Below are 24,100 nucleotides of genomic sequence, written 5' to 3' on the forward strand. Positions count from 1 at the left end.
TACAGTTTCACTCTTTTGATGTAGTTCTCTGGCTTCTCACTGAACTTCAGAAACTCCCACTCAACACTTGACACAAAGCAATTGCATGTGTTGAATGAAAACACTTCTTTCTCTCTATCTGTCCCTCTCTCTCTCTCTCTCTCTCTCTCTCTCTCTCTCTCTCTCTCTCTCTCTCTCTCTGTTGATTAGGTAATTGGGTACTGTATTTATTATTAGGTGGAAAATATCCCCAGGGTATGGAGCTGGCAGCAAGCACATTCACATTTATTGACATCTTTAATTAAATACTTAGATTAATTATTCAATAAATGACTGTGTACTGTCACATTCTGGAAATAATACTGTGAGGATGAGCACATACATGTCCACCCTGTAAATATTCACTGACCCATGACTTTACACAGAGACACATATCAGTGATTTCAAGGTTATTTGTACATCAGAAGCAAACTCTCCAGTGTGTATCACTGCTGTTCAGGGGTAATTATTTGATGACGACACTGTTATTCTGTTAATAAAGCTGTGTGGCGCTTACCTCAAAATAATGAAGAGGTTTGATTACCCCTGATGAGAGTAGGCTTTTATAATCACTCGAACAGTGTTAATTTTTGTTTTTCTAATAAACATCCTGATTTTAAAGGTGACTGTACAAGGTTATCGCTCTATCCGCCCACCAGACGGTGTTTTTCCTAGGTTCAGGGAAATCAATAGCTCATTAAATCAGTTTGATCCTGTCCGTGTAGAGTACATATTTATATTCTAATTATAGACTGGTGTCTTTATGTGTCGTCACTGCAACAAAAAATATCAGTGTTTACAGAGAGCTTTATTCACATAATGTGAAAAGGCCAACACGCATAGGCTATATTCAGATATACATAGCCCTCTGTGGTCATTTGTTTGTTATGTTAAAAAAAGGGAGCATAAACTCTGTGAGGACTTTTTAAATGTATCGCTTTCCTCTGAAACCTATACTTGCCTATGCCCCTGATGTGCATCCTACACCTAATATTTGATATACTGAATTTATTTTCACTATAATTCCACCCATAAGTAATACAATGACAGTGTATGACTATTTTGGTCTAATTTGTTTCAGTTTAGCGATCCTCTGCGTGAAAAGGTTTGAGAACGATTGCTTTAGTCAATCAATAACAGAAAAAGCATCTCATGATTCAATATACTATACTATATTTAATATTAATATGCTTACATTGTTGACCTAAATGGTACTGAAAATGATATGACTAGGCATGGTATAATGTAGTACAGTAAACTGCCATACAACATTTTCAACTTGTTGATAGGCCATTCTTACTCTAGCAAAACGGCGCCTCAGTGTGGTCAAAGAATGTAATACATGAAAAAGTCATAGCCAAGAAGGAAGTGAAGAATCAAAGATAGATAGATAGATAGATAGATAGATAGATAGATAGATAGATAGATAGATAGATAGATAGATAGATAGATAGATAGATAGATAGATAGATAGATAGATAGATAGATAGATAGATAGATAGATAGATAGATAGATAGATAGATAGATAGATAGATCAATAGATAGATATACTGTGCGAAAACTGTGGCATTGATGAATCAGATTCAGAGTTCAGCTTAATGCATGTTTAATACGAGCTCGGTTCACGTCGACATGCATCAAGACACTGACACGGATTGTCTACAGAATACCACTACTTATACCTTCGACACAGTTGCCCAAATATAGTACAATGCCCATCTTGGGTAGAATACGATATTCTTGGTAAGGTCGTAAAAGTTATTCTGGTCATTCTTTGACATGTTTGTCAGACAGCCTCCAGACGTGATGGAGCCGCTGGAATATAGTCAGCAGAAAATTCATACTAACATATACTTTATTGATCTTTCACAGGATGTTGCTTGGTTTACAGCAGATACATCCACACTTAAGACAGCCACACGTAACATCACATAAAAACAAATCTCTGACTATCAAATGGAAAAAACTAAAAAACAACAACTTATTATTAATAAAACAAATATATACATGTAATAAATAATAATAAAATACTCAGTGTGCAAAAAGTTCAAGTAAAAGTGCACTGCAGTATCTAGAAAATATCTAAAAGATAAGACCTCAAAGGGCTTTGTTTAAATATTTAAATGAAACTGCTTTAATATCCAGAATAGCTTTTTTATGAAGTTTATGAGAGGTTTTTTCGGTTGCGTTTTAGTAAGTTAGGGGGCGCCATACACCTTTAACTTTGGTTTGTAGTCCGCCAGTTAAACCAAAGAAGAAGCAAACGAGCAGAAGCAGAAGAAGGAGAAGGAGAAGGAGACGTCCATGCTTGAGAAACTTGAAACGTACACAGATACATTACCTTGTGGTCACATATTCACCACACTGTTGTCATGTAAACTTTTATAGCCTAAAATGCATTTCTGTATCTGTTACACGCGTGCAGCTGCGACTAATCAGTATGTGTTCAAATGAAGGACAGCTTCGGATTTAGACAATCTGCCGTCAGATAAACAAATATTGTCACCATTATGATCAAACACACGCTGCGTGCGGCAGGACGTGTGACCTCTCCTGGTCTGCGCTGCTTCTCAGGGACTCCTGGAGGAGAAATCATTGAAGATGTGTTTGAACGTGCTGGATCTACACATCTCACACAGCAGGCGTCTCTCTATGTGCATGTGAGCTGGCTTTGGTCAATTTAATGATGAAACACACATGAATATTTCTGTCTAGGCTTTTATTTAATGCAAGTATGTCATATTTAAACATTTTACCAAATGATGTCAAAGTCTTCCTCTCCTCTACAGTGGCCTTACTGTCTCAGAAGGTGCTCCTACTGCAACTTTAACAAGTACATACCCAGATCCAACAATAACCACATCATGACCGAGTGCCTTCAGCAGGAGACAGAGACATTACTGCAGCTCAGTCAGGTATCCTGGTATGAGGATTTGTTAGACTGTCCACATGAAATCATCCAGTATCCAGTGCAGCTTTGTGCCTCACCCATTCTACCTTTTATTTCATTCTCCTTGCAGCATCACCTCAGTATTCTTTGGTGGTGGGACACCAAGCCTGGCACAGCCTTCAACCATCTCCGCTGTCCTCGAAACTGTTTCCAGGCACGCAAACCTCTCAGATAAGGCTGAGGTCACACTTGAGGTCAACCCAACACCTGTGGGAATGTCAAAGTTAGAGGACTTTTGCCATGCAGGGGTGAACCGTTTCTCCATTGGGGTCCAGGTGACTATAATCTATAGAATACTACTCACAGAAGATCAGATTATGTTTAATATCACAATCCCTATATCAACATTTCAATCTATCAGTCTCTGCAGGATGAGGACTTGAAAATTCTGGGAAGAGACCACAGTTCTCATCAGGCTTTGCAAACTATTGAAGAGGCGAGGAGGCTGTGCCCAGGGAGGGTGTCCGTGGACGTCATGTTCGGCCGGCCCAAACAGAGCGTGGAATCTTGGGAGAAAGAGCTGTCTGATCTGCTGAGGGTTTGTGATGACCACGTGTCTCTGTACCAGCTGACTCTAGAGCGAGGCACCCAGCTTTTTAAACAGGTGCAAAGCAGTGAAATGACTGTGCCCGCTGATGACGTGACAGCAGAGATGTACCAGTGTGCCAGGAGGAGTCTCCACCAGCATGGCTTTCAGCAGTATGAGGTGTCAAACTTTGCGAGACATGTAAGTCCTCAGTAGTATGTCGTTTAATTTCACAAATTATTAATCTCAGAATTTTGTCCTCCTCCCTTTTGGAGGCATTGGTCCCTTAATAAATATTATAAGCCAAATAGGTTTATTGGTAGGGAATCTTATGAATACTGAAGTCAATTCATAAGGCATAAAATGCATTACAGCAGCATTTAAAGATCCCCTCCATCCTTAAAACTCCTTCTCAAACTCCAGAATCTCTGAATATGTAAATATTTTTCATTTCATATGTTTAACTGCTGGACTCAAGATGTCTCTTACTTCACTGAAAAGTTCATTTTCACTGTATGTGCACTGGAGGCTGCAAATTTCCGCTTGTGTAAGTTGAATATTGGACCACAATTGGCTAAAAACTAGTTGTGATGCCACAAATCCTCATTCTAAGCTCACACCTTAAACTCTGTGAGCACAGAGGCACTTTCCACTTTCAGCTGATGAATGTGAAATCAGCTTTCTCGTGTCAAACCTAGCACATACAGACAGACAGACATGATGAAGGAACAGGAAGAAAAACACTTTTTTTCTTACTGGAGGGGGACTATAGAAGACAAGGAAACATCTATTCATGAGGAGGTGTGCTTATGTGAGATATCATCATTAGCATAATTTACACCTATAAATTTGCCGTATAAGGCTCCTTCTTTCACTCTGTTTCTGGTTGAATTTGTATTCACAAAAAGATCCCAAAGAGTAAAAACACTTTGCAACTTAGAATCAAAGACAAACAGATAACAAATGTGAGAGTGACAGTAGGAAAAAAATGTAATGATTCCTTTTAAAAAAACAAAAATATGTGCTGCTGTTTTTAATTAGATATTTCTTTAGACTATTATTCAGCTTTCATCATTGTGTTGCTTTTAGTTTAATGTCTTCACCAACACTCAATAAGGCAGATTTCTCTTTGGTTTTGCAACATATTACCTCATGAACATGTCTGATAAGAACTATCACAGCATCACTACAATGCTTCACTTTGTATTATGCAGAATGCAGTGAGTGAGCATAACATGAGCTACTGGAAAGGAAGACAGTACATCGGTGTTGGCCCAGGTAATCTAAAAGCAGTGACTGATGATTGTTGAACTTGTGGAGAAGTTTGTTTTAATATTTTCTCGTGTGACAGGAGCACACGGGCGCTTTGTGCCTCTGGGGGAGGGAAGTGTCATTCGAGAAGCCCGGACCCAGACTCTGGAGCCCGATGTCTGGATCCTTGAGGTGCAGCAGAGGGGACACGGGACGCGGAGGAGGATTCACCTCAGCCATCTAGACTTGTGAGCTGTTGCACTTACAGGCAGTAGTGTTGTGTCTCATTTTGAGTATATTTTGTGGGGGCAGCTGCCATTTTCATCAAGAAATCCTATGTGAAATATAACAACTATATATCAGCCAATCCACAAAGTGAAACTCAACAGAATGTGACAAACTTTGGTGCTTGTACTTTCAAACTTTCTGTCCTTGTGAAGCGCTATTGTCAAACCGTTTGCTCACTCTGTCCTTGTAAAGTGTAGTCGCTGTGAATTTCTCTAATGAAAGAAATTTGTTTGGCAGCCTGGAGGAGGCGCTGGTGATGGGAATGAGAATGACTGAGGGCATTACTCACAAGGTGAAGAGCACATAATAAAACCTTTATACCCACATAAACATTCTATTCAGTGCAGTTTATTTTTATCTTCATTGAAAGTGATGTTCATTATGCAGTGAAATGGTGAACTGTGATGATCCTTTTTGCTTTTTTCTGGTTTTAAACAGCATTGGCAGTTGTTTTGCCCTCAACTGAGTCTTAATGAAGTCTTTGGTATGTCCATTGATGTCCAAGAGTTCCTACAGAGTGAACAACTGATTCTTGATGACAGGTGATTTATCATTTTATTATACTTGAATGCAAAGTTTTCTCTTTTTGAATCTCTCTAATTTTGCATCTTCTTTTCTTATTAGAGGTCTTCGCTGCTCCTGGGATGGACTGGCCTTGCTGGATAGCATGCTGCCATCGCTACTGTTGGAGTTAGAAACACAAATCCTTCAGAGACCACAAAGTGACCACCAAGCTGATGCACAAACAGAGAAGACCATCCACCCACGATAACAGTAATGTTATTAAAGTGGCTAACTTCAGAGAAAGATCATTTGTAGGTTAGACTGACAGTACATGCAAAAAACTTAAAAACAATTTGATCTGGATGCTGTTTAGATGGGTAATCTTGAAAAATAGGCTGATATTGATCAAGAAAACCAGGTTAATGTACATTATTTATTTGAATTATTTCCCTTAAGTCTTATTTTTCTGTTCAGCTCTCATCGTAACTCAAATGACCACAAGCTATAATAACAAAAGTGAAAGAATTGTCGTCACACTGGTGTGGATAACTCTTGTTTTTCATTTGTAAAGATGCTGTGTGGTAATTATGCTGCAACTGAAACTGAAAAAACAAATCTCAATCTCTCTCAGAAATCAACCAGAGATTATTACTTTCTTGGTTCAGAGGAAATTGATTACAGTAAACATGGATGCCTTTTAAGCAGGGGTGTGACGATACACTCGGCTCACAAGACGAGTCAATACACGATATTTGTTTCACGAGAACAAGACGAGATGAGATTTTAACACTATTTTTAAGAAAACTTAAATGGCGAAATAAATGACTGGAAAAATAGTCCTTTATTTGACTGAAAGTCACAAAATGTATAAAAGTGCAGGTGCATTTGGAAATGTTTTAACTTATCATCTTTTAATGAATGTCACTTCAGTTCTACTTTCTGAGTGTGAATTATATGCAGTATGCAATATGCAAGCACTGTAAAAGCCTGAGGTCAGCCTAACCCAGCTCCTCTCTTCATATCCTACTTGCTGCTAGCTTTTCTTTTTGGTTCGGTGCCCCGTGCTACCCCCTGAATAGTACTTCGTGAGACAGCATTAACCTTGACGATAAAATGTTGTCAGGTTTTAATCTGGTGGCACGAGATCTTGTAACACCCCTCCTTGTAAATTTAATGTGTATATTGAGAATATATGTAAATGTTCCTGCTTTTACATTTTAAGATCTTGTTTGACATGTAAATGTTTAAATTAATCCTTATAAATTGGTACATTTATGCAAAAAATATGTCTTGATTTGGACTCAATCTGTGTGAATTGTTAGATTAAGGGGTTAGAATAAACTCATAAAAATAGTCATTGCTTTTAAAGTGCTTTCGTATTGAGAGATATACATGAGCATAGACAATTGCACTTCTGAATGAATCAAATTAGTGTTTTTACAAGTGAAAGGAAATAAATTGAATATTCAGTGGCTATACAATAGTGAGGGCTCAGTTTAGTGATAGGTGGGCTCTCTCCATGGTGCTGATCTCATAGAGTTCATTAGTCTGTTTCCTTTCTCCCCTCTTTTTTAATGAAAAGGTGCTTTAATTCTTTGTTATCTTGAAATACCATGGTAATAAAGGAGTGTGTTAAATTGCTAATTAACAGGCATTCTCACACCTGAGTCCTTGATACCATTCATAGTGCGTGGGCGCCTGGAAATCGTGTCTGATGACGGTAGAAGATTTGTAAGGTCGGTGCTTGAGTCATCTCCTCACTGTGCTTCCTCCCACTCGCACACTCACGGTCATATTTTCACCATCTTTAGAAAACAATCGATTTCCTACGTTCATGAGGACAATCTAACACCTCGCTCTGACTCCTTGTTCTTTTTATTACATGAACTGCATGTCTCGACCACATTAGAATGACCTATTTGATTAAACAGACAATACAATACAATTAGAAAGATTGAATTTCTTTATTATAGGATAATATAACGCAATTATATGTACAAAAAACAAAATATGAATGCACTGGTCCAGCCAGGTGCTGCAGAGTATAACTCCTTACATAATACGAAATTGCAGCATACTACTACAATTGGTTTATCGAGAAGGCTCACAATTCATTGAATCTGACACCTCTCGGATTTGTTTTGTTTGGTACTTGATCCAAGCACCAGCTGCAGGTCGCTGGTGAAGCTCGGGCGGCGCGCCAGAGGATCCACTGCGGCACAGGGCGCACCGAGCCCCCGCGTACGGCTGTTCCCTTTCCTGCCTTGCTGGCTGATACACATCGACTGGTAGGTGAGGATGGATACGATCTGGTGCCGTGAAGGGCTGGTTTCGATAGGCAGTCCGCCAAGAGAGGCGAGGGCTGTGAACACACCCTCCAGTCCGGTGCCGTCTTTAGCCGAGGTTTCGAAGAAGGCGACACCCTCACCGAGCATCTCTTCCACCTCTGAGCGGCTGACGGCTCTCTCTGCTCCCAGGTCGACTTTATTTCCGCATAACACGACTGGTACTCTTGCGGGATGTTTCAGTTTCAGTAATTTCGCTTTAGCAGCTTTGATCTCGTTGAGAAGCTCACAGACTTCAGTGAAAGAATCTCTGTCATCCACACTGAAGACGAGCAGAAAGATGTCACCTGGAGAAAGAATTCATTAAGAATAAGAATTCATTAAATGTACAGTCTAGTTTAAAAACAATAACTTTTCCCATACTTTGAGATTTGTATGTATTGAGGTTAGGCCTGCAACATTTTTATTAATTCCTAAAACACAACAATTTTAGAGGTTTTCTCGCTTGAAGTCGTATTTTAACCACTCTTTAGCCACAATGATCCTATATTGACATTTGTCAAATTTAAGACCTCTCTAATGATAATCATCTCAAGGGCTCACCTGTCAGTATGGATAACCTCCGTTTTGCAGGAAAGTCCCTCTCACTTGCGGCGTCGAGAAGATCAATCTGGTATGCCTCACCTCCGATGTGAAACAGCTTTCTGTGAAAGTCTTCGCTTGTTGGCTCATAATGCTCTTCAAAGTCTTCACCCAGGAACCGCTGGAGCATGTTGGTTTTGCCTACTTTGGGTGCGCCAAGCACAACTATTCTGTGACAGTTCTTTGGCTTGGTCAGACCCAGCTCCAGCAGATCCACGGACCCCTTGGGGAGTCGACCAGTCGACATCTGCCGGTTACCAGAACTGGAGGATCTCCTCGTAACCACTTTCTTATCCTGTTGTCTCCAGCACCCTTTGACCATTTTGATGATGCCCATACCAGTCTTCGGTATGTTTGAGACTTGGGGGGTTTGGAGTGCTGGGGTAAGGGCTGTGCTTTGCAGAACTGAGAGCGTAATTGGTGATTGATCCCCGGTGAAGGAGTTGAACATTTCGAGGATGCCATCAACGGGAAGGTAAAACTTCTCAGTTGCGTTCATCTCCATGTTCTTTGAAACGTCTCCAGTCACCGAGAGGCTGTCAGAATCCCCATCTGTGCACCGAGTAGAGCGGAGTGCCACCTTTTATACTCCTACACCGAGCGCAGTTTCTGCGTCATCGACTCTCAGCCAGAAACAGATACCTTTTATAGAAGCATAAAGCACAAAGGAAACGAGAAAAAAAGCCTTCAAGGTCTCCACTTCAGGATTTTGTAATTTTCCTTTGAAGAAATGAGCTCCAGATGGGTCTGGAAACATACAATGTAGTTTTCACTTGGTACTTCGCAGCTTTCCAAATTTGTTCAAAAATATATATATATAAAAAAAAAAAAAGGATTTTATTTATTTTTATTTTTTCGTACGTGTTAAAATAACGAAAAAATATAAATAGGCTGTGGTTTATAACAAAGTAGAGTAGTAGTGGCAGCAATTTGTTTTACACATACAACAAAATAAAATATCCTTTTTAACATTTTAATATGAAACAAAACATAAAAACATTCTGATCTGTTCATAGGCTATTTTTTAGCACCTACATGTTGAAGTGTTTCCTGTCTCATTAAGGATAAATGGAGGAAATAATTGGTGGACTGATATTCCACATAATTGCGTATATCCCTGGTCAGGGGCTGTGCTCATATAACTACCACACAGTGTTTTCATAACAGCAACCACTCAACAATACGTGCCTGCACAGCCTGACATAACAGTGCATTTGGGATTGTGTTATTCATGAAGCCAATATGAACTGCTACTGCATTCACTCTTGGTTGCATTCTGTGATCACGACCAGAAACGGCTCACTCTGTACTCTATGATTCACGAAGCATGACGATGAGTCCTCTGCAGCAACATCAGCTTCAGCAACCACAGTCCGATTTTATTTGTTTATCTTATAACCATATATAAATATATTTCAAACATGCTGGAAAATTCACTACAAGCCCATAATTCATAACTTTCATCTTTGTGGTGAAGAACACGAATCCATTAAAAAAAATTAATATATCAAATTTAGGGTAAAGGTCTTGTGTGAGAACACAATTCAAAAGTATTGAACTAAACCCTAAAAAAGTTGTAGCACCAAATGCAATACACCAAGACACGCTACATATAGCTTTTTCTCCATCTAACCATCCTTTTCACAAACCAAGGGCACTCTGAATAGACAGCCCACATAATCATTTCTTCCTGGGAACCTGAAGAATGGGTTGCTGAAAAGAAAGGCTGATTGCCATGGAGAGTGCAATCTCAATTTAACAAGATAGTGCTGTAGCCAAAAATCATGTTGTGATGTAATAATTTAATAGAGGTGCTACTTTCATTGCCCTGAAATTTATGAAAACCTATTGATGAAAGATAAACATTTTGGCTTGTATGTGTGTATAGGCCAAGGCATTTGCAGAAGTCACATATTTGCAGTAGCCACATATTAATAGAAACAATTAAATATTACAAAATCCAGACAGTGAATCATTAATTATATGTTGAAGTTTAGCTGCCTTCTATAGTTCTTTTCCAGAGAAGACAGAAATCAATTTTTGACATTGTAGTTCATTGTGGCTTATACTATTATACATCTTATACTGTCAGCAACATAACACAAATACTAAAACCTACACGTTACTATAATTCACATTGATGCAAGGCACAGTCATGTATTTTTATAATTGCCAAACTGCCCATAATCACTGTACAACGTCATACGGGACTAATGGCTGTCAATTGTGAATGCACTGACACACTGTCATTCACTCACTCTCATCCTGGTTACCACATGAGTAAAAATAGCATCCACTTTCACAGGATATGGCCTGTTGTGTATTTGTTGAATTTATTAGACCACATAAGCGACCCATCAGTTAGTAGCATATGTGACTGCAAATACAAAAATAAACCATAAACAAGTCATTGCTTTGATTCCAGAGGGCACATTCATACCTCACTACCGCACTGCGGTTTTGTCAAGTTTAAATACTGTAAATAAATAGAAGCAGCCACAGTCTAAAAATACCTCACAAATGCGATAACACAAATGAACTATTTGCTTTTTTGTTTTTTAGTACCATGTAGAAATGACAGAAGCACTGGGTGTCATACAGACTTCAAATTACAATCAGCATCATTGGATGATAGTACTTAAATCTCCATACTACAGATATCTTATCTCTATCTACGCCTATATTAGCCTGTGTGAACTGATTTCAGAGGGCAGATTTGTCAGGAATTTAACCCCTTCATAGCTGACTTTCAGTTTTAACATTGCATTGTCAGCAAAGGGGTTTGGTGATTGGTGATTTTAAATCACATGGACAACTTTACCCCGCACAAGTATTCAGATAAGACCAAAGATGTAATGCACTGCATAATAATAACCAAACCACCAGAGGGCAGCAAAGAGAAACAGGTTCTATACAGTGAAGTTAAAGATTAATTTATTCATGATTTATTTAAATACATTTTAGAGACAAGATTTCTATGATAGAAACTGTTCAGTAATTATAGTTGTTGCAGCAACAAAGATGAACTTCAAAACTAAACCCTAAAAAAACACATATCTGTGTGTTTGTCCATCCATCCTTCACACGCACACACCCTCTCACACAATAAGTCATATTTCCTCTCCTGTGTGACGTCACCGCCATGCAGTAGTAGTAGGCTGGTGTTATTTATCTGTCCTCTTTCCTCCCCCTCTGTTCTCCCAGATCTCGCCTGCACGTCCCCCACACCCCTACACTGACCTCATCAGGCTTTTGTTGGGAAACAAAGAATGCTCAGGCATCTGTTTTCAGGAGAAATAAAGACATAGGGTGGCAAGACAGACAGGAGGAGGGCTGGAGGAGATATGTGAAATTGAGCTCAACCAACCTGATCAGTGAGAGTCACATGAAAATCAAACAGGGAGCTGCAACGAGCAACTGCCACAACCAGGAGACAAACTTATTTGAATCATTCATCAGAAATAGAGATAATCCCTACAAGTGCTACTTAAGAGCCAGTTTCACTCTGCTTGATGAGTTTTTCAATTTCTTTACACTTTGCCCCATTATCGTCTCCAAGTGTCACGCCTTTTGTTGTTTCAAGGTGGAGCTGGTATTTCCTGTATATCCTGCTCAGTCAACCAACCACAAGGCCCACTGCAGCGCTCTCCTGCGGCTTTCTCCCTCAGTTAGATAATCATGATATGAGCCGTCTGTACTTTCCAGTACACCTCGCACAGCAGTTGGCTTCAGACTATATGGCATAAAGTACACTTGATAGTATCCAAGCTAACTTAAATACAGTAAAGATTTAGGTCTTGTATAATGCATAAGGATGTGTCTTTTGATAACATCCCATTAGTGGTGATGAATAAGTAAAAAGCAGAGATGTAATGATGAGGCTGCGGAAAAGGAAATTGCGGTTCTTTGTTGAATCCCACAGGGATGACGTGTTCACTGGCACTGTTAGGAAGGATTGCCAGCATAGCCTTAATCTATCTTATCTGTACGTAATTATAGGATATGTGGTAGCCACTAATAGGTTTTACTTTCTGTTTGTTGGTTATAGTTATATAGTAGAGCTGGGCAATATATCAATATCAGATTGATATAGTGACAGAGAATAGATATTTGATGTCAATGGACATGGCAGTGATGCCTTTTCCTGATTTTAAATGCTGCATTACAGTAAAGTGATACCTACTTAGTCATTATATCCACATTACTGATGATTATTTATCAAATATCTCATTGTTTAAATATCTTGTGAAAGCACTAATAGTCATCCCTACAATATTATTGCATTATTATTGTGATATTTGATTTTGGCCAATTTGCCCAGCCCTAACTAGCTGTGATTATTTAGGATATGAGATACTTACACCACTCCACTTACACCTCCCAACCTGTAATTATTTTTGTTTTGTTTGTACAGCACAATCCTGTGTGTCAGTCCTCAGTGTGCTCAAGTCACCTGCTCCTCCAGCCAGCAGAGACATGGATGCTTGTCCCAACAGGGAGCGAAGGGGTTAAGTCTGACTCTGCATGCACCGAGCAGGCCTCCCTCCCTCCCTTCTCCCTCCCTCCCTCCCTTCTCTCTTCTCTTCCATCCATTTTCACTCTGTGTTTTCAGGGGGGCTGTGCCATCTGCAAGGGCAGTGCCTGGTTTACGATTTGCTGTATGCACACAACAAAGTTTGGAAACACAGTAGCGCCGCCGCGTTTTAATATTGGATACATTGTGGACACACACGGCTTTCCTGGGTTGCTTCCTCCTGCGCTCTAAGTATATTTTATACACTTGTTTCCCCCCTGTCCGAAAGCTACGGGATATGTCGAGAGACGGAGGCGTTGCTTCCTCTACCCAAAGCCTGCTCAAGTTGGGACCCTGACGCGCTATGACATGAAGGTAAGAGGGAAAGTGGAAGCAGTGAATCGCTCTGAAAATTAGCTTAGTTTCTTTTATTAGTTTTGTCGAGGTTTTGAACTTTGAAACTCGGAAGCATAGCTGAGTCACGGTCAGATACTTCACCTACGCGATCATCCCATTTGACGCAATGTGCATGATCATGCACGTACTCGTCCTAGTTTGGGACAAAAAGGACATGTCATAGAAAGCCTTAAACATTTAGACGAGCTTTCAACCTGTGCCTTAATGTTATTCCATACATCTGTAGGACATAATAAAACATACCTAGACAAGCATGTAGGCCTGATCTGGCAACAGTTTTGACTTTGCTTCCTACATAGATAAAGACTGTAGGCTAAATACTCATTAAAAACAACAACTCTTGCACTACTCTGGATATCTGAACAAAATGTTTTACTGATTGAATTTTCCAAAACAGTGCTGAGAATTCAGTCCAATGTGTCAGCATGCCAAGGTCATAAATTGTATGAGGAATCTTCTGTTTTCTCGATAAAGATACGAGTTGGGTGCGTTCTTGATAGGAAGAGTCTGACTTTTCAGGCAGTGGTTTGTTAGTCTAAATCAAGATGCCAAAATGGATTTAGCTTCATTATAACTGTGAGTGTAGTGAAGGCATCCAGATTAGATTAGAAATCAGGTGAAAGGAAGAGTTTTGGGCCACACTGAACTTTGTATTACAGCACTGCTCTCTTTGTCATTAGCTGCATTTAGCCTCCATTTTTTTTATCAACTTTGATTTATAGGAAGCCACAGGAATGACACATTTAATTGAGTTGATAGCTATTCCTCTCATAGTTTTTAGATGAGTAATCCCAGGATCCAGGAAGCAGGTTTGAACTGTAAACTGGGCCTGCATTGGTCACCATTAGAGGTTTACCCTGTGCTCAGCTGAGCTCCGGGCATTTTTTAACAACCACTTAATAATCTATTGACAGCACTCTGACAGCATTGGATGCTTTCTCATAGTACGTCAAATATTGCCAACCAATTCAGTGCAGTCACATTGTATTCATAGTATTCCCACAGCCTGCTGAGGAAAAAAGTTAAAAACTCAAATTGTTTTAGTTTTCTTTCTTTATTACACTGTCAGTGTATTAAAAGGTAATATGTATCGAATATAACATGCATTTTACACCCATTATAAAGTAAGTTTGTCATATTCAGCATTTCACTGATTCAAGGGGTCAATGCCATTTCAAATCTAAGTACTTGCCGCTTAAGCAAAGGGATTTAAGCCCATTATTCCTGTATCTCATTTCTTAGTTAAATAGAAGAGATAGATTTGTGTGGAAAGTTATCAGATCAACTGACTCACTGCCCTGTAGCCTAAATAAGTCAAATGTCCAATGTGGTTGATACTATACTGATGTAAATTGTTTATGTAGAATTAAAAAAATAAGTGATTCTGGTGGACTACCTGCATATGTGATAGGGTAGGAGTTCAGCTGGTTTGTTTTGTGCTCAAATGCTTTGAAACCCTACTGCTGCTGTGGTGATGTAATCAGGTCAGAAAAACAGGGGAAGCAGAGCCCCTCCCGTTGTACTGATAACACTCAAAGGTAAAACACTGATTTCTACAATGGCACGTTTGATTGGAAACTGCAGTCAAGTTAGGTCTGGAAATAATATTCACTTCTTAGGGAGGGGAAATTTATTTTGTCAGACTGAATGTTAAAAATAGCTGGTTATTGCTTATTTAGGAACAATGCACTGTATTAACACAAGTCTCCTCAGGTTGTCTCAGGGAAAACTGAGCCCAGGTGTTGTGTTTCACATGGTTTAAAAGTGCTGAGTTGTTCATCTCATCTTCCAAACACAATTACTGAATACAAACATATGTGAGAGTTGAGATGTAGTCACTAGTGCTACTAGAAAAAGGATATACAGGAAAAGTAACAAGGCTGAAGATCTAGTGTCTTTGTTATCTTTCTCAGTTAATATAGGATTTAAAAATGAGAATAATATGACCTGTAACAAGCTCAATTGATCTCTCTTTACATCTAATTTGTGCCCTCCTTGCCAGCAGGATCATACATGTGGACGTCACTGAAGTTGCAAAACAGGAGGACGACTCTTGCATTTTTCCGCTGAACTGATCTCTTAACGATCCACCTTGCCTCAGGCAACACAGTGGGCTGGCCTGCTGTTAGACTATCTTTTGCCACCTGTCAAACACTACTGCCATCATGCAGACCTCATCGCTCCGCCGCCAGATGAAAAACATGGTAAACAACTACACAGAGGCTGAGATCAAGGTCCGGGAGGCCACTTCTAATGACCCTTGGGGTCCTCCCAGTTCGCTTATGTCTGAAATCGCAGACCTGACCTTCAATGTAGTGGCTTTTACTGAGGTTATGGGTATGATCTGGAAGCGGCTCAATGACCACGGTAAAAACTGGCGCCATGTTTATAAGGCACTGACCCTGGTGGACTACTTGATCAAAACAGGCTCTGAGCGTGTGGCTCAGGAGTGCAGAGAGAACATATACACCATCCAGACTCTGAGAGACTTCCAGTACATAGATCGGGATGGACGTGACCAGGGTGTCAATGTCCGTGAGAAGGCCAAGCATCTAGTAGCTCTCCTGAGGGATGAAGAAAAGCTAAAGAAGGAGAGGAGCCAAGCACTGAAGACCAAGACACGCATGGCAGGGGTCACTGGTGGCTTGGGCTCTGGATCCATGCCTCCTCCATATCCAGGTCGCCGCACTAGCCATCCCAGTTCAGCAGGGCTGTACGGGGATGAGACTGGCAGGTGCAGAGGCTCACCAACCTCCGTCCACTGTGAGTAGCAGGAACATCTGACTAATTTTATGCATCCTTTTTGAACAAGAAGTGCACTGACCTTCACATGTAACATTACTTTAGTGGCTCAAAGGACACAGTTAGCTGAATACTTGAAAGCTTCCTTTGGCATTTGATCTGTCATTTGTCAGGAATGCACATGACAGGTCATGAGTTGACTTGGCCCACGAGTTTATCAGATAAATTCAAATCTGATCTCGTGGATGATGCAAGTAAAATAATTCCTTAACGGCTCAGTTTATCAGTCACATAAGATTTATGGCGATGTCATGACAAAAAAAATAATCAGACAATTTATGGAGACATCATCAGTTATACAGTACCATTCAAAAATTTGGACACACTTTCTCATTGATGTGAATTGAAAGGTGTGTATAAACTTTTGACTGAAGCTGTTATTCCTTTTCTCTGCCCAGTTTCTGTGTTTCTTAGATGTTTACTATAATCAGTTCTCACCTATGGTAGAACCTGAGCACCTGAGGTAGATGCAATTTGAATACTACCAACACATACACCTTGATAAACATAGATTCATTTCTTGTTGCCTTCATTCTCCAGTGTTTTAATAGAAAGTGTTCAGTTTTGCTCTCTGTAGATGGTTGGACATCTGCATTCTTTTCATTCTCCAGTTTACAGTCACGTCAGCGAAACTGAATTTACAAAAGAGAGGAGGCCCTGTTTGTGCTTGTCTCTAAAACTAACATGAAACCATCATTGGATACCATGTTTACTCGATGTTTGATCTGCAGCAATCTTGGTTAGGTGGCTGGATTATATAAGACCTAACTGATCCTTGTTTGAGTGTGTAGGGGTTAAGACATCTGATGTGACTTATCAACTACAGTAAAAGCTGTAATCTGAAAACATATCGTGAAAAAACATCAAGAAGCTGTATGCAGCATTTGTAATTGTGTTATGAATAGTGTGTATTATATACCTTGGCATTTGTTTGGTCTGTGTGGTGTTTATTAAAAGGTGTCAGTCAGTAGCACGGCTGTTACTAGGTTATACTTTGATGTCTGTGGGCTTTTTCATGGTATAAATAGAGACATGCCTACAAATGGTATCTGGCTGTTTTATGGCCATTTGTCTCTCAAAAGTAAATTTTTCTCAAATTTATTTTCCCTTTGATACACGTTCCTTGCATACTTTTCTGGGCCTGAAGGTGTGCCAGTAGAAACATATGTCTAGTTACCGCCGTCAAGCTCTGGGTCTGTAGTGTTGCTACAATAGGAGTATGGTTTGTAATACCCAGGAAGAATAAATACATCTAATAACACCACAAAATGCTACATTTAAAGCTTCAGTTTATCAGACAGTGGCTGGCTTCCAAGCTTTTACAATTTCAAGCTTTTGCAGTCATAGCATTTAATTAAAATTACTTGGTCTTTATCCAGATAGGAATGCTTCCAAAAAAGCCCAGGTGGCAAAAGCAAAGTTTTAAAGCATTTGTTTGTGTTAGTGTGTGTTGATGTGCATTTATGTGTGCCTACTTGTTTGATGGCAGTTTGTTTGACTGCCTCTGCTCTGAGTGATTTAAATGGTTAAATGAGACCATGCGGGCTTAGGGTAGCAACTAATAATTACTTTCATTATTGATTAATCTGTCAATATATACTCACTTTGACTGTAAAGTGTCAGAAAATAGTGAAAAATGACCATCATAAGTCCAAGGTAAAAGCATCAAATATCTTGATTTGTCCCACCAGCTGTTCAACACCTAAATGTTCAGTTGTATAAAACAGAAACATACAAATTTGTCACGTTGGAGAAGCTGAAACTCAAGAATATTTAGCAGTTTTGCTTAAAAACAATGACTTATGATTAACAAGCAATCGCTTATCAAAATAGTTGCTGATTAATTTTCTGTAGATTAACTTGTTGATCAATCGACTAATAGTTACAACTCAAGTGGTTGTCTCTTCCTCGACACCAGCACACGGTTGGACTAAATGCTGATGGATTGTGTGGGTGGGGGTCATGAGGTAGGCAGCAGCTAATTGCCAGCAAGCATTCCAGCTCAGACGGGGGATCTTGCGGGGCAGCACAGTGGAAATGATGGGTTTCTGAGACCTGACCTTGCCAACGTGTGACTGGCGGCCCTCTTTTAGCCCCATGACCCAATGCCTGGCACCCAGACTGGTGTACCGCCAGCCTCCCCATTCCCTCCCCCCAACCTGGACCTGAGTCCTGGAACCCATCCAGAGGATTTGGGGTAATAAGGTGGGCCCCACTCCAACCCATCCATTCCTCTCCCCCTTCACCACCCTAGCTCTCTACACAGGCGCACCATTGTTCTCAGTGCAGGCAGAGTTAGGCAGACCGTAGCAAGCAATGCCAGCAAAGGCCCTAAACAACAACCAATGGAAAAAAATGTACATGCAAAAACAGCACTGGCTCTTAAAAATCAGTCTTAAGTGTTTCTGTCTTTGTCTTTCATCTCCTACCCAATACATATGCATCTGTCAATTATACCTTATGCTCCCCTTAAAAACACGATCCACACTGCTCTTTCTCTGTGTTTGCAGCCTCCTCTTCCTCTCCTCGACTTGCTCCAGACCTGGAGCAAGCTCGGCCCACGACCAGCGGAGAAGAGGAGCTGCAGCTGCAGCTGGCCCTGGCGATGAGCCGAGAAGAAAGTGAAAAGGTATCGTTAACTGAGATAACACACATACCCACACACATTTCCACTCACCACAAACTCCTTGCACTTACAGTACATCCGCCTGACAGAAAGAATTCTTTGCTGCCCTGCTAATGACATGTCATGTAGTAATGCTGTTGTAAAACATTAAACAGCACACACACACACACACACACACACACACACACACACACACACACACACACACACACACACACACACACACACACACACATATACATCATGGTGGTGGAGCACTGTTACTGCCAGCCACCATTTCCCAGAACATTTAACAGAAAGTGCTATCATCAACCCTGATGTATTCAATAATGGCATTTTGACAATCATTGTGAGCAATACTGAAGATTGAGGAAGCTTCTGAAAGAGTGAGAACCCAGACAGGATGTGTGCATTGATCCACTCTTAAGCACAGACAGTCAGTCCTAGTCTCCATGGCAAGGACAGCCTTTGTCCTCTGCGATTTCTGTTCGGCTGCTATGGGGATATACTGTTGTGCATTGCAGTCTCATCTTCTGTAATCAGCTGTGATTTTTAATGATCAAATTGAGATCCATTGAGAAACACCTCAAACATTGTAATTCTTAATCATCACTTCAGATAAGTCAGGCGTGATTTTACCTTTTCCTTGATTAGTCTTCCTCCTAATCCTTCCTGCTTGACCCTAGCCACCTCCCACAGTGGATATTGATGAACAGACCCAGCTCCAGATCGCTATGAGTCTCAGCAAGGAAGAGGCCCAGAAGGTACAAATACATTAGGATCAGGGATAACCCTTCCTTTGCATCATTTCCCCCTTCAGCACATCTCCTGTTGCTCTAAACATCACCACCCAGTGTCTGTGCTCCTCTGGGAAACAACTGCATGTACTACTCACTTTCTCCTCCCCCCAGATTTGATATATGGCCTTCCTCACCCCTGAACAACAACATGGACATGTAGCTTTCTCCAGTGACTAGAGACTAATCGGATGAGGCGTCATGCTTCTGTTTCACTAACCTTTGAATCTCTCCTCTTAGACCAGACCAGAGATACCCATCTCAGACACTCTGACCTCTTCTGGTTTGGTGTCAGGGGGGGGGCAAAGGGACTAATCCCTTTACTCTGCTTGGGAAGTTAGTAGAATTGCATGCAATCCTACTGTAAAGGATGTCAAACAATGATTTTTAGGCCACATACTAATTGCAATCTATTTCACCGGTTGACACTCTCACAGCCAGCCGAACCTGCACCTGCCACAGTGGATATGGATGAGGATACCCAGCTCCAGTTAGCTCTGAACATGAGCAAGGAGGAGCACCAGCAGGTAGGGTACCTCAGGGGTCACTTAGGGGATTGGCGGGGAAAAGACACACATTTTGATTTGGAGCTGTTTCAGATTACATTTGCTGATACCACACATATTAAGTGAGTCAAACAGGATCCCCTTCAGATTTTTCCATATTCCAGTTATAAGAATTTTACAATGGTTTGAATCACTTCAAGGCAACATGTGCGAATTCTCCATTATTTCATGCTCTAGTTTTTTTTTAAATCCAGGAAGTCATCCTCGTCTGGCTTTTTATTTTTAATTACCCCTATACATTCTTTTTCTTCTGTCTACACCCTCTGCTTCCTTTGCTTTGCCTTTTTTAAAACTGTACCTGTCACTCTGTTGTGTTATCTTTTGCAACCATTTCACTCCACCTCTCTCTTCCTGTCTCACTCTGTCTCTTTGTCTTTTCCCTCCCTTGTTTTCTCTCTCACTATGCCGATGTACTTTAGCACAATAGAAATGCTCTGTTAGAGATCACAGCGATGCTCCGCTCTCTCCTCTCTGTGACCAGAGAATGTTCTGGTCTGTGCCCATGCCTCACATCTATCTGGCTTTTGTGCATGTTTGCTGTCGCTGACACATAAATATGGTATGATGTAACAATATGTGAATTTTGCCGGAAGCTGTCATGCCCAAAAGGCATCCATGTGTCTGTATCTGTTGACAGGAGCAACTCAGTCGTCAAGGAGATGAGTCGATGCTCCGGAAAGCTCTGGAGGAGAGCAAACTTGAGATGCAGTCGAAAGGCGGGGTATGAAATATTGGGGTATGGAATATCTCAATGGGGGTGATGAAATATAGAATAACCATGTGTTCGTTTTGGACATGCTTTGAGAACATGTTGGGCAGGGTAATTGTCTCTCATCAGGTTTTAGATCTCAACCATTGATTACACTGAAAATGTCACCAATTATGTTGTTGTCAAAGTTAGAAAAGTATCAGTTAGTACTGAAGCAATATACTAAATGAACACAATTTTGTCCTGTTTGTGTGGTCAGACTGCCTTCATGGACCTGGTAGATGTTTTTGCAGTGCCCATAGATCCACCTCCAAGTGACCAAAACTGGAATAATGCCCCATACCAGGCAGCTGCTCATGCGGGCGGCACAGACCCCTGGGACTCTCTGGGTGAGTGAGTGAGCACCGAGTTCAGTAAATCATTAGTATAGTGTTCAGGTTATGAGTCACTTTAAGCCATTTGGTCACAATGTTAATTCTCTGAAGGAAGAAAAATTGTCACCCAGTCAGTTTAATCTATTAGCTTTTTTTTTCTTTCAAATGGATAGACTGTACAGTAGTAGACTTGGGAGTGTTTGGGATAAAACTCTTCATGTCCACAGCACCATATGTGCCACTTTCATGCTATGAAGAACTTAAAGCAGTAGAACATCTCTCTGATTCATCTCTGTTATTAAAGAAGGCAGCACCAACACCTCGAGAGTAGAGTCTCCCTGGATGGCACCGCCAACTTCCAACAGCCCTCCCCCACCATGGGAACCAAGCCAGCCCCCAGCTGACCCCTGGGACGGCCCACAGAGTAATGTCTCCAACCCCAACGCCACAGGTCGAGTATGGGCCTTCCCGGCTGTCACAGGTGTGTGTGTGTGTTAGCACACATGCACTTATAAAGCTCGAAGAAGCCACATAGATATAGATATTTTTAAATAAATTGTAATAATAAAATAATTCAATTAGATTTGGTTCTGTCATGTTGTCATGCAGGAGTTGATCCATTCTCAGCCCCATCGGCTCTCAAGGTACCTTCTCCCCGAACTGGAAGTCCCTCAGGTAAACAATTATGTACTCATACTATTCCCACTGTAGATCTGTGCACCACACATAGTTTCAGTGTCAGAACCCTTTCTTTTTCTGCTATTAGATGGGGATCTTTTTGATGAAGCCATGGATGGAGGTCGGGTGAATGTCAATGGACGAGGGGAGGGCAGTCCTGAGCTATTTGACCTGTCCCGTCTTGGAGAAAGCCTGGCTGCCCCCAGCCCTCGTTCATGTCGAACCCCTGAGTCCTTCCTAGGCCCCACAGCAGCTTCATTGGTGAACCTGGACACCTTGATCCCAGCAAATGCCCCAGCCAAGAACAAGAACCCCTTTCTATCAGGTATTTCTTATCATATTATTTTCATAGAGAAAGACCAGTAAAGGGGATGTGTTGGTGGCTGAAACTCTAGATTTAGTTCATCAAACGCAAATTATATAAGCATTATCAGAGCGTGCCAGAAGGACTCAGGATAAACATCTATTTCATCAGATTAGAAATGTTTGTGATTGATTCTTGTGATTATTTTTTTCAGTTATAATTGAGTCATATGGTAAATTACTTTTTAAATAGTCTCTTCTTGTGTGCTGCTGAAGAGCAACATTTTTAATGAGAAATATCCCTTTTCTTGTTTCTATTTCTTCATTTTATTAACCTTTTCCTGTTGTCCAAAGGTTTTTTTTGTATTTTGGGATTTGTTTACTGAAAGCACAACTTTTTAATGGATTTAAATCGCATATGTTTGAGCAGTCTTAAAAGCACCAATGGAAAAGACTTTCAGATCAGCCCATGCGTGAAACAAGAGATTCCCTGACTAACTGATTCTCAGAAACAATCTGTTGAATTTGAATAACTGGTTAAGTAATCTATTTTTTGTCTCTTTTGGTTTAGGCCTGAGTGCTCCTTCAGCCACAAATCCATTCCAAGCTGAGCAGACCAGACTAACTCTGAATCAAATAGGCTCTGGCTCTGGTTCCACCTCTGCTGCCACTTCTCTTTCGTACAGTGCCTCGTTGCCCCTGCCTATGAGCCACCAGCCTGCCAGCCTTCCAGCATCACTCACTCACCCCACCCAGCCTGGTGTAGGCCTGCCAGTGAGCCTCCCTGAGCCCTTGTTGCCCCTCTCCACAGCCAGCTCTCAGGGGTCACAGGCAGCACAGAACAATCAGAACCCTTTCTTATGAGGACCAACTAAACTGGAGAAAAATACCATAGAAAAAGGGGAATACCATTAGGTTTTGCTTTTGAAGTATCACTATAACCACAGATTGAACTACATCCCCCAAAGCCTTGTATGAAATCCCTATTCCTAGTTGTTTTTATATTGTGGTATAATACAGTAACCCTTAGACTGATGCAAGCTGGTTCTTCTCTTCACGGCAACCTGTCCTGCTCCTCTTGTCATGAATGCAGTAATAGGTCATAAGATATAATGCCTATATATCAGAAAATGTCATGTAATGCCATGTAAATCTTTCTTAAGACTATAACCTATTGCTAATTAACTTCAGATAGACACCTACAAAAAAGCACAGTTTTTTTGATATTTTGTTGTCACTGTACTTCGCCATAATTTCCAGGCACTTTGATACTAGTCAACCTAGTATCCGGCTCACTCAGCTGTTTGTGTTATTGGCGTAACTGGATGCTGATGTCATATACTTTCTCATAAGCGTTGACAGTGACTAAAAGACATGGCCAGTCCCTGAAACGTTTCTGCATCCACATGGTTAAGTCTATGGAGCTTCTGTTGGACCAGAGCTGATGATAACATCAGCATATATATAATGTTACTATAGTAAAAGGAATTGCTGGGGTTAACTGGATAAAATTGGAGTTTGGGAGGACTGTAAGTGCTTCAGAATTTACTATAAGCAAAGCAACATTAGAAAATGTATGAATCATGAATTTTATTAATTGTTTGTGAACCACTGACTCATCAAATACAAGAGTGTAATTAGAACACTCATTCATTCTTTGGTTGGTTTTATTGTTTTGCATTTTCTCATTTCCTATGATGTCAGTACATTTGATATGAAATCATCACATCACAGGCACACAACAACAGTTTATCATTCACTTCAGCACCGCCTGCACCCAATAATTCATTACTACTGTGCTGCAGTACAGGCATCACTGCAACAAGGGAAGCTTGTTTGAACATTTGTTA

General features: G+C 40.6%; 3 protein-coding genes across 8 annotated transcripts; 2 read left to right on the plus strand and 1 right to left on the minus strand.

The window, feature by feature from the left end:
* The first annotated feature begins 2,291 nt into the window (after positions 1-2,291).
* rsad1 (radical S-adenosyl methionine domain containing 1) lies at positions 2,292-6,816 on the plus strand. 2 transcript variants are annotated; one of them, XM_062438870.1, is made up of 9 exons: positions 2,292-2,679; positions 2,809-2,942; positions 3,040-3,244; positions 3,331-3,696; positions 4,710-4,773; positions 4,847-4,994; positions 5,272-5,326; positions 5,473-5,576; positions 5,659-6,816. In XM_062438870.1, the coding sequence occupies exons 1-9, from the start codon at positions 2,530-2,532 to the stop codon at positions 5,804-5,806; spliced, it is 1,374 nt and encodes a 457-aa protein (XP_062294854.1). In that variant the 5' UTR covers positions 2,292-2,529; the 3' UTR covers positions 5,807-6,816. The 2 variants fall into 2 exon arrangements, with proteins under 2 accessions (XP_062294854.1, XP_062294855.1); XM_062438871.1 differs by having other exon boundaries at positions 3,340-3,696.
* Positions 6,817-7,649: 833 nt separating this feature from the next.
* On the minus strand, positions 7,650-9,006 carry rasd2a (RASD family member 2a). Its single transcript, XM_062438260.1, has 2 exons — positions 8,427-9,006; positions 7,650-8,170 (listed from the first exon to the last, which is right to left on the minus strand). Exons 1-2 carry the CDS (start codon positions 8,968-8,970, stop codon positions 7,650-7,652), a joined length of 1,065 nt encoding a protein of 354 aa, XP_062294244.1. The 5' UTR covers positions 8,971-9,006.
* A 4,074-nt stretch (positions 9,007-13,080) lies between these two features.
* Positions 13,081-23,879, plus strand: epn3a (epsin 3a). Of its 5 annotated transcripts, none has more exons than XM_062438253.1 (11): positions 13,081-13,353; positions 15,401-16,158; positions 18,708-18,826; positions 19,510-19,587; positions 20,058-20,147; positions 20,824-20,907; positions 21,155-21,284; positions 21,574-21,762; positions 21,882-21,944; positions 22,036-22,272; positions 22,822-23,879. In XM_062438253.1, exons 2-11 carry the CDS (start codon positions 15,561-15,563, stop codon positions 23,112-23,114), a joined length of 1,881 nt encoding a protein of 626 aa, XP_062294237.1. In that variant the 5' UTR covers positions 13,081-13,353; positions 15,401-15,560; the 3' UTR covers positions 23,115-23,879. The 5 variants fall into 5 exon arrangements, with proteins under 5 accessions (XP_062294237.1, XP_062294240.1, XP_062294241.1 ...); XM_062438256.1 differs by having other exon boundaries at positions 21,574-21,750; positions 21,879-21,944; positions 22,822-23,878; XM_062438257.1 differs by having other exon boundaries at positions 21,574-21,720; positions 21,879-21,944; positions 22,822-23,877.
* Positions 23,880-24,100: the final 221 nt, after the last annotated feature.

Source organism: Scomber scombrus, chromosome 18 (assembly GCF_963691925.1).
Source record: "Scomber scombrus chromosome 18, fScoSco1.1, whole genome shotgun sequence".
In the NCBI taxonomy this organism is placed as follows: domain Eukaryota; kingdom Metazoa; phylum Chordata; class Actinopteri; order Scombriformes; family Scombridae; genus Scomber; species Scomber scombrus.